This window comes from Panthera tigris, chromosome B2 (genome assembly GCF_018350195.1).
Source record: "Panthera tigris isolate Pti1 chromosome B2, P.tigris_Pti1_mat1.1, whole genome shotgun sequence".
NCBI lineage: Eukaryota > Metazoa > Chordata > Mammalia > Carnivora > Felidae > Panthera > Panthera tigris.
Genome location: NC_056664.1, coordinates 141,149,955 through 141,165,052, shown reverse-complemented (window position 1 = coordinate 141,165,052; position 15,098 = coordinate 141,149,955). Strand labels below are relative to the sequence as shown.

At 41.3% G+C, this 15,098-nt stretch overlaps 1 protein-coding gene across 9 annotated transcripts in view; it reads right to left on the bottom strand.

The window, feature by feature from the left end:
• Positions 1–15,098, bottom strand: part of LOC102972920 (palmitoyltransferase ZDHHC14) — a 532,612-nt gene that overhangs the window by 24,889 nt on the left and 492,625 nt on the right. For all 9 annotated transcript variants that reach the window (XM_042987395.1, XM_042987396.1, XM_042987398.1 and 6 more), the window contains 4 exons: positions 14,748–14,901; positions 10,831–10,915; positions 8,641–8,766; positions 8,403–8,520 (listed from right to left, as the gene is read on the bottom strand). In XM_042987395.1, the coding sequence (XP_042843329.1) occupies positions 8,403–8,520; positions 8,641–8,766; positions 10,831–10,915; positions 14,748–14,901 (483 nt within the window). The remainder of the gene's footprint in view (positions 1–8,402; positions 8,521–8,640; positions 8,767–10,830; positions 10,916–14,747; positions 14,902–15,098) is intronic.

Genomic DNA, 15,098 nt, shown 5'->3' with positions numbered 1-15,098 from the left:
CTCATCTCCCCTGTGGCCCCTGTACCTCCCCACCCTCTCCCTGGTTGACATGGAGGTTCTGACAGTGTAGAGCAGACTGTAAATGTGAAGGCTGGCCACTGCAGGTTCCCTGGCGAGGAAAAAGGCTCACGTGACCTGGAGCAGGGGGACGTGCTCATACTCAGTGGTGGTGGCAGTGACAATCCAGAGGCTGGGGAACAGAGAGGGCCAATGACCCCACTAGCCAAGGTTGCGTGGTCCAGCCAAGCATTTTCCGGACTGAGGCTGTGTGCAGAAACAGTGGAGACCAGATGGAATCCGAGTCAGCCACACATTCCTGGCCAATTCTGAGGCTGCACACACTTGTAAAGGAGACACAAAAGGTCCGCAAAAAAGTAAAAGCCAGGGTGGCTAACTTTCCCCTACCCAAAGATCCATCAGCAGAGGACAGAAGCCGTACTGGCTTGAGGCAGGCTTACTGCTAATCTACACAGACACAAGGGTGAGCCCCAGGGAGCCAAACTTAAAAAATAAAAATAACTGAACTTTAGGGGAGAGACAATTCAGAGACTTGGCCTAAGCAAATTACTTCCCAAACAATCAAATAAACATAAAGTAGAAACAACAACCTTCAGAGATGAAAAATCAGAATTGAGAGTTGCTAAAATATATTCTCTAAAATTTCCAGTTTTTGACAAAAAATTAAGAGATATGCAGAGAAAAAGCAAGGTATAACCCATACCGACAAAAAAGTAGTCAACAGAAACCATCTCTAAGTGTCCCTGGATGTTGAATTTAGCAGACAAAGCAGCTTCCAGAAATACATTCAAAGAGCTAAAGTCATGTTTAAAAATGCAGAGAAATAGGACACGGAATCAAACAATAAAAATTCTCTAGAAAAAGAACTTACAAATAAATAGAATGAAATGTTTGGAGCTGAAAATACAGTAACTGAAATTAAAAATTCACTGTAGAGGCTCAAATGCAGATTCAAGATGGCGGAAGAAGGAATCAGTGAATCTGAAGATAGTGGTTTATATACACAATGGAATACTACTTGGCAATGAGAAAGAATGAAATATGGCCTTTTGTAGCAACGTGGATGGAACTGGAGAGTGTGATGCTAAGTGAAATATGTCATACAGAGAAAGACAGACACCATATGTTTTCACTCTTATGTGGATCCTGAGAAACTTAACAGAAGACCATGGGGGAGGGGAAGGAAAAAAAAAAAGTTAGAGAGGGAGGGAGCCAAACCATAAGAGACTCTTAAAAACTGAGAATAAACTGAGGGTTGATGGGGGGGTGGGAGGGAGGGGGGCTGTGGGTGATGGGCACTGAGGAGGGCACCTGTTGGATGAGCCCTGGGTATTGTATGGAAACCAATTTGACAGTAAATTTCATATTAAAAAAAAAAAACATTTATAAGAAGTAAAAAAAAAAAAAGTTATCTAATCTGAAGAACAGAGGGAAAAAAATGGCTGAACCATGCTTCAGAAAACAAAACACGTGAACATACTTGCAGTGGGAGTCCACAAAGGAGAAGAAGTAAAAAAAATATGTGAAGAAATAAAAGGGCAAAGTTTCCCAAATTTGATGGAAAATTTTAATCTGCATTTCCAAGAAGCTCAACAAACCTGGATAGGATAAATAGGAGTATGAATCCACACCAAGATACAGCAGAATCAAACTGTCGAAAGACAGAAACAAACCCTGACAGCAGCAAGTGAAAAATGACTCATTTTGTATAATGGAATGTGCTCTTGTGTGTGTGTGTGTGTGTGTGTGTGTGTGTGTGTGTGTAATCAAAAGAACTGACTGATTTGTCATCTGACACAAAGGAGGTCAGAAGCAACGGAAAGACATATTCATCATGCTGAAGGAAAACAGTCAGCTGTGAATTCTATAACCAGCACACTTATCCTTCAAAAATAAAGGCAAAATGAAGACATTCTCAGATGAACAAAGATGAGAGAATTAACTGATAGCAGAGCTGTATTAAAGAAATACTAGAAGAAGCCCTTCAGGTTAAAAAAAAATACTACGTCAGGCTAAAAGGAAATTACCTAAATTCATAGGGAGAAATGAAGAGCACCAGGAATATGTGGGCTAACATAAAATATGTATTCTTTTCTAATTTCTTCTCTTCTTTAGAAGACATAAGATTGTAGAAAGCAATAATTATCATACCATATTGCTGGATTTATGATATATATGATGACAGAAGCATAAAAAGAGGGAATCAGAGCTATAATGGAGAAGAGTTTCTATCAATTTTATTAGAATTGAGTATTAATCTGAAGTGCATTGTAACATTACAAAAAAGATGTACACAGGGGCACCTGGGTGGCTCAGTCAGTTGAGCGCCCGACTTCGGCTCAGGTCATGATCTCATGGTTCATCTCATGAGCATCTCACGAGCTCCGTGTTGGGCTGTGTGCTGACAGCTCAGAGCCTGGAGCCTGCTTAGGATTCTGGGTCTCCCTCTCTTTCTGCCCCTCCCCCACTCGCACTCTGTCTCTTTCTCTCAAAACTAAACATTAAAAAAAAGTTAAAAAAAAAAAAAGATGCACGTAGTATCCTCCGAGGTAACCACTAAGAAAATAATTTTTTAAATTTAGTGGAAAAGTGAGAGAAATTAAAACAGCATATTGGAAAATATTTAACGCAAAAGAAAGGCACTAAAGGAGGAACAAGACACATGGAAGACAAATATCAAAATGGCAAACGTAAATCTAACTGGGTCAATAATTATTCAATATAAACGGTCTAAAAACTCTAATCAAAACGCAGAGGTCGCGAGACTTGATAAAAGAGCAAGCTCCAACGATGCTGTCAACAAGAGATACAGATTCAAAGACACTAACAGATTCAAAGTAAAAGATGAGAAAAGATATGCCATGCAAACAGTAACTGTGAGAGAACTGGGGTGACTATGTTAACATCAGACAAAACAGATTTTAACACAGGAAATCTTACTAGAGACAAAAAAGCTCATTAGGAAGATATAACAATTACAAACTGTATATATACCAAAGACCCAGCATGATTTTTTTACAAATATCTACAAATGGACTCTTAAATTATTTGGAAAGGCAAAAGAAAAATAGCCTGAAATTATTTTGAAAAAGAACCAAGCTGGAGAATTTATACTACCTGATTTAAAGATTTACTACAGAGCTACATGAATCAAGACATTGTGGTATTGGCAAAAGGATGGACACAAAACAGAAGAGAATACGGTCCAGAAACAAAACCAAAGTGGGGCACGTGGGTGGCTCAGTCAGTTAAGCGTTTGACTTCGGCTCAGGTCGTGATCTCGCGGTTCGTGAGTTCGAGCCCCGCGTGGGGCTCTGTGCTGACAGCTCAGAGCCTGGAGCCTGCTTCAGATTTTGTGTCTTCCCCTCTCTCTCCGCCCCACCCCGGCTCATGCTCTGTCTCTGTCTCTCCCTCAAAAGTAAATAAACATTAAAAAAAAATTTAAAAAACCCACCAAATATGTTCAATTGATTTTTGACAAAATGCAAAGGAAATCAACAGAGAAAGAATAGTCTTCCCAACAGGTAGTGCCAGAATCACTGGATATCCAGACGCATAACATAAACTTCTACTTTATTATACCTCACATCTTACACAAACACTAACTCAAAATGCACCTGAAACTACACAACTTTCTGAAGAAAACAGCGTGAACTTGGATTAGGCATACAGGTTTTCACCATGATACCTAAAGCACAATCCACAAAAGAGACAATTGGTACTCTGAACTTCATTAAAATTAAAAGCTTTTTGTTATGCGAAAAACACTGTTAAGAGAAAGAGAAGCCACACCTGGGACAAAATATTTGCAGATTATATTATTTCCAGAATGTAAAGAACTCTCAAAATTCAGTAATGAAAAAAACAACCTAATAAGAAATGGGCAAAAGATTCAAACAGACATTTCACCACAGAAAATATACGGAAGGGCAATGAGCACATGAAAAGATGCTCAACAGTAGTTATAAGGGAAATGCAAATTAAAACCATGATGAAGTACCACTACATACCTAGTAGATCGTTAAAATAAAGACAAACTGACGTTGCCAAAAGTGCAAGCAAGGATGTGGGGCTCCTGACACCCTCATCCACTGCTGCCGGGGATTCCGAAATGGTACAGTCACTTTGGAAAACAGTTTGGCAATTTCTTTCTTTTTTTCTTTTAATGCTTATTTCTTTATTTTTGAGGGGGGAGGGGCAGAGAGAGAGAATCCCAAGCAGGCTCCATGCTCAGTGCAGAGCCCAATGTGGGGCTCGATCTCACAACTGCGAGATGGTGACCTGAGCCGAAATCAAGAGTCGAACGCCTAACCTACTGAGCCGCCCACATACCCCAGTTTGGCAATTTCTTAAACATGAAACATATGCCTGCCAAATGCCCCCGTCATTCCACTCTCAGGTATTCACCCAAGAGAAATGACAACTTACGCTTATACAAAAACTTGTATGTAAATGTTTTCAGCAGCTTTATTTATTATAAATGCCTCAAACTGAAAACCCAAATACCTTTCACCAGTGAATGGAGAAACAAACTATGGAAGTAGCAATAAAAAGAAACTGATGCACATCTTGTGTGTATCTCAAATGCACAACGCCAAGAGAAAGAAGCCATAATTTAAGACTGTGTGCACTGTGTGCAACCATTTTTTTTTTGAGCCACCCCCCCCCCCGCCCCGGTTTCATTGATCAATTCCACTGTTCTTTTAGTTTCTATTTCATTTATTTCTGCTCTGCATTACTTCCTTTTTTCTACTGGTTTTAGACTTCGTTTGTTCTTCTTTTTCTAACTCCTTTAGGAGTAAGGTTAGGTCGTATGAGATTTTTCTTCCTTTCTCAGATAGGTCTATATGCTTCCATTTATAATGACATTCTGGAAAAGGCAAAACCATAGAGACAAAGAACACACCAGTGTTGCCATGGGTTAGAACTGGGGAGAGGGGATGAAGATAAAGGGGCAAGCCCAAGGGAATTTGGGGAGGGAATTTGGGGACTTCCTGTACCTTGAATGTAGTGGTGGTTATAAGACCATAGTGGTTGTCAAAACTTTTTTTTTTTAATACTTTTTGGTTTTAAGTTTATTTATTTTGAAAGAAAGAAAGAGAGAGAGCAGGGGAGGGGCAGAGAGAGAGAGAGAGAGAGAATCCCAAGCAAGCTCCACACAGACAGCACGGAACCTGATGTGGGGCTCGAACTCATGAACCGTGAGATCATGACCTGAGCCAAAACCAAGAGTAGGATGCTTAACTGACTAGTCACCCAGGTGTCCCAAAACTCCTAAAACTATACACCAAAGGAGTTAATTTAGTGTATGTACGTTTAAAAATAAACTTAAAAACTACAGGCTGGCCTTTCCTTTAGAAATGACAAGTACAAATAAGCACAACTTTCTTTAGAGAGAAGAGCATTCCGGATCCATACCGCAAAAACTCACTACCTCAGAAAGTGTCACCCAAACAGCACGATGGATCAGGACACTTCCTATATATTAAAATACTTCAAATTTTTCAAATCTCAGTAGAGATTAAATGGTATAGAAGCTAATAAGACTATGAAGAAACAAAGTCTCATCCCTTGGAAAGAAGATGACTCACCTCCTGGGCAGAAGAGACCCAGTGAGTCCACATGAAGCTGGGCTATACTGAATTGTCCACATAAGAAAGTGAATTATACCAAGAGTTTAAAACCTACTCCTTGCCTGAAATTAATTAACGAATTAATTAATGCTTACTCCTCCTGAAAAATTTTCTGACGTTGCTGGTTTATTTTCAAACTCTGACTTCAGGTATTATTTTGTGCTTGTTAGGATTTTCCTACCAGGTTCCAGAAAACTGGAATGAAGGTCAGGGGGAGGGGGATTTCCGATTCTCCATTTTCAATGAACCTGACTTAGGCTTTCACCAAGTATGTGAGTATACCAGTTTGGCATCCAGGAATAAAACCAGATTTGTTCAATATTATTTCACAGAGAACAAAATCTCTCAACAAACTAAAACTGTTAGCTGTAAGTTCCTCATGGATGGATTATCAAGGGCACAGAAATATCATGAGATCATCCACTTGGCATTCCTTTCTCTTCCCTCCAGGATGTAAGTGAGAGGGGGGTTTATATAATAATGATCTTGTGGGTATCACAGGCAGGAGGCAAACGAGAGAGGGGACAGATAAAGTGGCTTCTGTGCTTTTCAGTTTCCTCGGCACATGTCCCAGTCAGAGAATCAAAGCTCAACTTTCTTCAGACTGAGCGGCTGTTGCTTTCTTGCTTTCTATGACATCCCTCTGGCTTCGGGCCTGAGCTTTAAAAAAACCAAACCTTAGTTTGGGGGCGGAACTGTGTGGCTCTCTGATGCTTTAAAATAGCACTGAGTTAACGGATCCAGAGAAAACAATGTATTAAAACCTAAAAGACGTGAGAAATCCCCACAGCCTCAAAATAGCTCCTTAGACACAATGAAGCCCATATTGTGCCAATCAAGTTGATAAAGGAGAATGCTAAAATTCAGGAAAACAGACTGAAATTTGAAAACAAGGAGAAAGGCAGAACTGAAGTTTTCAAGGAAATGGATTTAAATTTGAAAAAGGAAAGCTGTGATTTCAAACAATAAGGGTGACAAAAAGGAGGAAGATTGAGTATCTGGATGGGGCACAGAACCCGGGGCACCTCTGCGGGGTGGGAGGAAGCGACAATCTGCGCCAACCTGGCCGCCCTGATGTGGCCTTCACTCAGCAACCGCCCCCCCCCCCCCCCCCCCCCCCCCCGGCTCCAGGAGGGCCCGCTCAGGAGCCACCCAGATGAGGGCCAGGACGGGTCTGTCACCTACTTGGCAATGCAGCCCCACTCACCCCTCTGCTACAATTTGAAATTTTTGAAAAGTTTTCAAAAAAAAAAAAAAAAGTCACAATCAAAACAACTTCTTTAAAAACAAAACCTTCCATCTCCTCCAACAGTTTCAGAGAAACCTAAATACACAACAAAATACAGCGCCAAGTTTTAAGGAGATTGTAACCGTCTTACCCGAGGTAACGAATTCTGGCTAACGACTAGCTGATACACATCCTGTGACGTCAACAGAACAATCTGGAATCAGATTCAAGCGCCTGTTTCGGCGGCATCGAGTGCCTCGGCCGTGAGAAAGCACGGGGCGGCACACGGGGACACGTGACACCTGGCAGGCAGGTGGCTTCACCCCAACGCCGCAAGTGCCTGGTGCTGGCTCGGCCATCTGGCTCCCGGAGTCCCCATCCCTCTCTCAGCTCTCCCTCCACCTCCGCTCTGGCCGAGTAAGGACTAAACCCTCTCCGGTCTTCCCTGACCTCCAGGAAAGAAGTCCTCCTGCCCAGATTCCACACTTCCTACCCCGAGTTCAGGTTAGCCGTTCGGGATCTCTGACGTGGAGCCTCTCTGGCACTGACCTTTTAGGCCCTACTCTCATCTTGGATCCTTCCCTTTCTAGTCTTACTAGTTTCATTTAGTTGCAAGTTTTGTGGCCGCATTTTAAAACTCTCATCTCTAGTGAAGTTCAGCCTCTTTATACACTTTTATTCCAAGACAAGCATACGGAGTTCTGAGTACTACTATTCCAGGGTCTATACCGGGCTGCAGATCAAAAAAACAAAAAAACAAAAAACCAGTGACAGTTCTCAAAGCAGAGAGAAACAAATACTAAGTGCATTTTTACAAGGGGCTTTCAGAGCACTGTGAATTACTGACCGTTTGATCATTTGACCATATTGATATTGATCTTGACCATATTGATCATTTGAGGCAGGGGGTGTAGGAGAAACAAACAGGAGAAATAGGACACTTTAAATAATTAAGGCAGAGAGTGATGATCAACAGTAAACAAAAACATTTAAACATTGTCACCAAAGTAACGGAGTAAAGAACTTTGCAACTTCTTACATTAATCCTTAGAAGGTCTGTGGCTTCTACAACATCTGATATTTACATTTACATATTTCTAATGAAAATAACACAGCTGAACTGCATGACAGGTTTACGTCATTTGGATCATACATTGTTATTTCCATTTCAGGTTGTTTGGAGCATTCCTATTTTCTCAGGTGTCACTTTTCACATTGAAAAAAGTCACGTATTTCTTTTACAGGAAATCATGTAGCAATAAAGACACAATGACCGCTACAACTTAAGATGGGTATGCAAGAACTCTGATAAACAATTTTAGGCAACATTCTCATTAGGTGTTTAGGTAACTTCCAAATATATGTCCAGTATACATGGATGTACAACACTTAGCTACTGTTTCCAAACACATATGTTGTTCTTCTAGAAGATGGAAAATGTCATTACTGATTTCCATTAGGACAGATGCTCTATCTGCAGTCTTGTTACTTGTCATCCTGAGTTGAAGGTCACATGCACTCACCTGTGACTTGTTTATCCGGAAGAGAGGGGATTGGAATGGCTGACCCAAACTTAACCAGGAGACGCTCATATAACCAGTCAAAGTGCTTATACCTGTGGTTTACAGATCGATTAGTGTTCTATAATGCAAGGGAGAGAGAAGAAAATGTTACCAATGCCAACTATAGAAGATGAAGAAAAAAGCAAAGTGTAGCTAGGAACGCAGGCACGATTCTGTTTTTGATAACTCAGATACTCACAGTAGGTGTTAGCTGATATTCAATGTAGCTCTTCAGACCATACATTTTGGAGCCTTTCCTGGGATCTGCTACCACACAGTCAAACGTAGAGGTAGGATAAACCCACATTGGGCCATAATCTCCAACCTACACAATGTTCCAGGGAGAGGTGATTTTGTTACATGCAAAAATAGTCAATATGCTAGATAGAAGTCATTAAAGGATTCTTTTGAGGACTAGAGGACTAGAGGTCCTTTGGAGGGTCATTCTTGCTCTTCTCTGAGAAGTTATGTAAACGCTCCCTGTTCCTGATAAGATTGTGTATTAAAGAACACACTTGCCAGGACAAACCCTTCTGCTCCCCATGTGGGCATCTCAGGCCACGGAGGAGAGATGTCTGCCTCCCTCTCCTGGGGGAGGGCAGGATGGAACACAGTTTTCCTCTCTCCCGTTCAGTGGTCCTAGTCGTATGTGTTGACGGGCTAGTTTTAAAACATTTCCGATCTGTCACAGACTGATGCTTTTGTGAAATACAAAATTACACACCTGGATGTCTCAACAACATCAAACTGCCATCAAATTCTTTCAAGGCTCACTCTCATGTTCTGCATGTTCAGTCCTAATTCTTTCTAAAGGTGGAAGGAGGAAAAAGTGGGGTGGTGTATCAAAGATCAGAGGTTATGAGGTCAGGAGGGTGACCAGGGCCCAAACAATCTTACTGGAGGACTAAATGGAAGACCTTGACAAGGAGCTACTATGACTCCTTGACAGGGAGCTCAGATCCAGAAAACTCTCTGAAAGCTGTGGAGCAAGAGCCTCTGGGGAGCGTCTCTCAGTGACTGAGACCAAGAGAGGTAACTCCGATCAACTAGAGCCCAACATCCAGAGGCTTTTAATTTTCTTAGTGGGTAGAGTTGCTGTGCCTCAAAGGCAAAGAACCACATCTCTGCTTTTTCTTGGTTTTCTGAAGACTTGAAGGCATTTTTCCTCGGCTTCCCTTTTCATGCCAGGAGCCTGCCTGGGCAGGCCCGCCTACAGGGTTCAGGGGCCGTTTCTACCTACAACCTATGGGTCCCTCAGCTCCGTTCCAACCCTTCTGGGCTTGTGATAAAGTCCCTTTTGAGGATCTGAGGGGCAGGGCCGTGGGCTCCAGTCCTGTGGAGTTTTAAATTTAACGAAAAGAACAAAATAATGTATGTTCAGAAGTTACATAAAAAAATCTGAAGAAAAAATTTAAAAATTAAAATAATCTCTAACCACTCAGAAGATAATTACCCCAAATTTGCTTTGCGGGAAAGGGATAAAAGGGGCTCTTGGTTGCAGCCCTTTTTTCTCGAGTTTCTAGGATTTCAAGCTTTTCAAAGATGTAGGAACACAGTAAAAATAAATCCAATGATCAGTTCTGCAGTTCTATCAAGTTTCCCAGGACCCAGAGATTATAGAATGAGACCAGGTGTTTCCACCTCCTATTGTTGGGCCTACGGTGATCACACCCAAGGCCCCCACTCCCACCTCCATCCCTGTCCTACAGTTACTAGGTTAAGTCCATAGGATCAAAAGACAGCCAGAGTTCTCTTTTCCAGAAGTTAGATAATGCTTAGACAGAAAATCTATCAGCCGTCAACATTTGGGTAAAACCAGAGAGCCCGTGTCACGTTATGTAATAATCAAGTTATTCTTTGAGAGAGATTCTTAATGGTGTCACCAACTCCCAGTTTTTATTTGCTAGCTCCTTATTGTGACCTGACAGCTGGTTTATTGGAAGAAAAAGCTAACTGTTACCAATGCAGTGGAAAGAACATCTTATTTTGATAATATGCATGTACTTTGCCAGGGCAGAGACCTAAATATCTGGATTAGGACTTATTAGCTAAATATATAGGGCTGGTAGAAAGACAGTATATAAAAGATACTTCAAGACACTTTGGAGAAAAAAAATTATTGAACAAAAATATGCTGTAGGTGCTGCTGGTTCAATTACTAATAGTCTTAAAAGTAAAAATAAAATATACCTAAACAACATAATGACAGGCATTAATGTATGCTAAATATTTTTAGTATTCTTACAATACTAATACATATTGTCAGTTACCTGGAGCATTAGATGTGTGAAAAATACCTTCCAAAAGACTAATAACCCTCTAGGCTTTCAAGCATTATAAAAGAGCTTAATTAGAAACGAAGCAAGCAAACAAAAGTGAATGAACTTACAATGATAGGAATTTTCTCTTTGGGTTTTGCTAGTTGCTTGGCCAACAAATACTGTTCCATACCAGGTTTTGCAAATCCGGGAAATCTGATCATGAAGATAAATGCCCGTGAGTCTTACGTGTTTCCTGAGAGGAACTCTCCAACTCTTGTCCACATTTACTTAATACAACAGTTTTAACCTTGTTCTGTCTTTCAGATGTACCAGGACTAGGAAACTGTGGTAAATGAAACCTAATGTAATCAGATTGTTCAATGGCCAATTAGTCATTTAATTAAGCTTTATCTGGTCAGAGAACAGTTTGACTCCAGAAGGTGTGATATTTATGGGTACTCTATTTGCTTAACTGGATCTGAAACACTCTATCACCCCACAAAGAGTGAAGGGCAGCCTAGAAAAACGTCCCCCAGGGCACAGGAGGAGAAAGTACCGAGAACAGCCATCTGAGTTGAACACATGGGCCAGTGGCCACATGCCAGCATTTTTATATCCAAATTAAAGCTGCCTTTTGACATATTCCCTCAAGGAAGCCACAATTATCCCAAAGAAGCTGTCGCTGTCCATAAGTATTTGTGCCATTTCCTTTTGGATTATCTTCAGACCTGGTTTAGGGGACACAAAAGAAAACCGGTCTCCTTAGTAAAGAGACTCCACACACATTCTAAAATTGGAGAAACAGTGGAATAAACATATAGCCATCCAAAGTGCTACTTTTTTTTTAAAGATTTGTTTTTATTTTTATTTTATTTTAAGAGGTTTCTTTTTTTTTTTTTTAATGTTTATTTTTGAAAGGGGATGGGGAGGGGCAGAGGGATGGAGACAGCAGCGAGCCCAATGTGGGGCTCAAACTCACCAACTGTGAGACAGACATGGCCTGAGCTGAAGTTGGACACTTAACTGACAGAGCCACCCAGGCACCCCCCCACCCCTCCCCTGCCCGCCAAAGTGCTAAAGAGGGCAAGATTAATTTGGGTTTCAGAAATGTTTTTAATAAGCAGGAAAAAAAGACCCTCAGAAAGCAAAATACCTATAATAGGAAAAGAAGTATTATTTCTATAAAAAACCAACTACATTACTTCTATTTCACTCAAATACCAAATTAAAGGCCAACATGCTGGTCTCAGGGGCCTGTCTTTTCCTTCATCTTCAAAGGACCTACCTCTATCCTCTTTTCCCTAAGACATCCTTTAAACATAGCTCATACAAGAGAGAACAAAGAGGGGTCTAGGAGCTGGATGGCCTTGGGTTCGAATTCCAACTCCAACAATTAAAAGCTATGTGACCTTTAGAGCTCCCGTCTCCTTGTGTGAAGAATGAGACCAATATGACCTGCCTTTTAAGATGATAAGGGAATTAAATGTAAGAGTTATATAAAGAGCCTCACAAATATACTCATAAATTAAAGTTATTTCTAACTATGCCATCATCTCTTTGAAAGTATTCCCTACAGCCTCTGGTACAGCCAGCTCTCTCTGTGCTTCTTCAACATTCTGAGCATACTTCTGCTATACAATTTATCACACTTAATTGCCATCATCCATTTACACATTACAGCCGACCGGAAGCACCTTGGAGAAGGTATTTGTATTTCCAGGACCCAGAGGAGTTGTGGGAAAAATACACTAAATACTTAATGAATTAATGGACTCATCTGGAATAGTTCTATTTAAAAAAAAATTTTTTTAATGTTTATTTGTTTTTGATAGAACACGAGTAGGGGAGGGGCAGAGAGAAAGAGAGACACAGAATCAGAAGTCAGCTCCAGGTTCCGAACTGTCAGCACAGAGCCTGACACAGAGCTCGAACTCATGGACCACAAGATCATGACCTGAGCTGAAGTTGGATGCTCAACCGACTGAGCCACCCAGGTGCCCCTGGAACGGTTTCATTAAAACAACCTATGCTTCCGCTAGAAAATACTGATGGAAAAATTGAGGAAGTCAGAGTGGCAATTCCTTGACTAGACTGTAAGCTTCTGGGTGCAGAGTCTCATTTCACACTTCCTTTGGTATTCTTAGGGATCACAGCAACACTCTAGGGCCGACTCACTTAACACTTACCGAACAGCAGTGCCATTTACTAATTCTCTGAGTGTTATCAAGATAGATTCTTATAATGCCCAAGTACACTTAAATTTCTATTCTCCTTCTCTAGTGTAAGGTTCATGTTCTAGGACTGGAATACAGCTATCATATAAAATGGATTAACTCATGAAAAATGCTAATACTTTAAAAAGTTTTACAACTGTTATAAGTGAGCCCTTCATACATGAGTCAAGTTAAATAAAAAAACACACAGGATCTTAAACAGCTCTCAGCACCAGAGACAGAGAGAGAGAGAGAGGGAGGCCTCAGAGGTTCAGGTGCAAATGAGGACTCCTCTGATTTGGTTTCAACCTGAACTGAAATTTTAGAGCAGAGAGCATTTTAAATTAAAGCCAGCCCCTTCACTTCAGAGATGAGGAAACGGAGGTTCAAACAGGTCACCCGTCTTCCCCAAGATCACCTGGAAGAGGGGAGCCAGGGCAAACAGAAACAGGGACCCGGGCATGAGACAGAACCTCACTGACCAGCCAGGCACACTCGGCCACACATTTGTTGTAGAGTTTGTGCTTCCTCACTGTCCAAGGGGGGCTTACATGGCAGCAAAACGGGTTTAAATGCACTTGTATTTAGGTTTAAAGAACAGACTAATTCATGTCACTGCGGACCACACTGAGAACTTCCTATTCCACCAAAGGAAACAGCACATAGTCAATACGAATGACTAAGTTTATATGTGTGCAATGGAGCCTGAAAATACATAGTGGAAGAAACTGGAGAGAAGTAGGAAGAATGGCTAGAAGACCGCTCATTTAATCATCTGATGCTACTTAGATATACTAAGGGGAACCTGCACAACTCATATGCAGATCTAGACCCAGATCTTGACATCTAGAAATACAGCAAACATTAGGTTTACAACTTTTTCCAGATACGGATTAACATTCCTTCCTATCAGCTTTGCATCATGGACTTGGAGCATTGAGAAAAAGTGGTCGTAATTTTAGAAAAACCGTATTAAACACACTACGATAAGAAGAGTATTTGAAGATCCTTCCGGAAGTCAGAAATTCTGTCTCCTTCGAGCTACGCTGTGAACTACAGACTTATCCAGAACTCTCCCCCAGGAAATCCCAGGGCGCGATGGCCGTATTCCCCCCCCTTCCCAGATGCTTTCCTTTAGGCACTGTGTCTACAAGTACTGTTCCAACACTTTTTTTTCTTCTTAAATCTAAGAGAAGTCTACGTGAAAACAAAGTCTTGAAACGTATTAGGCAAGTAGTTGAGAGACTGAGGGACCGACCAGGATCCTGATTAGATCACTTGGCACCTGTGTGAGCTTGGACAGTTACTTAACCTCTCTGGGCGTCAGTTTTTCCCACAGAAAAACAGAGATTACACGTACCACAGAGGGAGATGGGGGTCACACAGCGCGTACAAACCACGCTGCACAACGCCCGGCACAGAGTAAGTGATCAACAAATGGTAAAACATTTAAAAGAGAGTTACTATTATTAATATGATTATATTTAGCTTTCCTGTGACATCAGCAATAAGAACTTAATGTGTCACAGAGCTGACAAAGATAAAAGTGGTATTTGGCAGATCGTTAAGTACAACAACTATTTCACTTTACAGTGAATAAATGTATTTACTTTACATATATATATTTATAATATATATATATATGAATACAACATATACACGTATAATGTATATATTTAAAGTGAATAAAATTTTTTTTTCTTTAAAGAAGCTAAAGCTGAGATCCAAATCACCACCCCACACTTCACCCCCTTTCAGATCGCTGAAAAGAGGAACGCCTCCTTGGATCTCCTGTCTGTTTCCGCATGGAGTTCAACGCCCTTCACACCTACTTGTTAAGTGGCAGCTTCATAGAGGAGGAACCAGCCCGGCTGTTGCCTCGCTGAGCAGCCCCTGCCTCTGCTGACTCTGAATCCTTGAAGTAGGGGGCGGCCGCCTTGGGGTCGTCCCAGTCTTCGTCCCAGTCATCATCATCACCCGCCGTTGCTAGGGGTGGGCACAGAAGATCCCCACGGAAGAAAAACAAAATACAAATGCAATGACTTAATTTTCTGAGAGTAACTATGGACAGGACCTACGTTAACCAATTAAAGAACAGGAGACAAGGGCGTAGCACAGGATTATAATGCAGACTGGAGCAAAGGCTCTAGTTGGGTTTAAAGCTCCAATTGTGGATTCTGCCT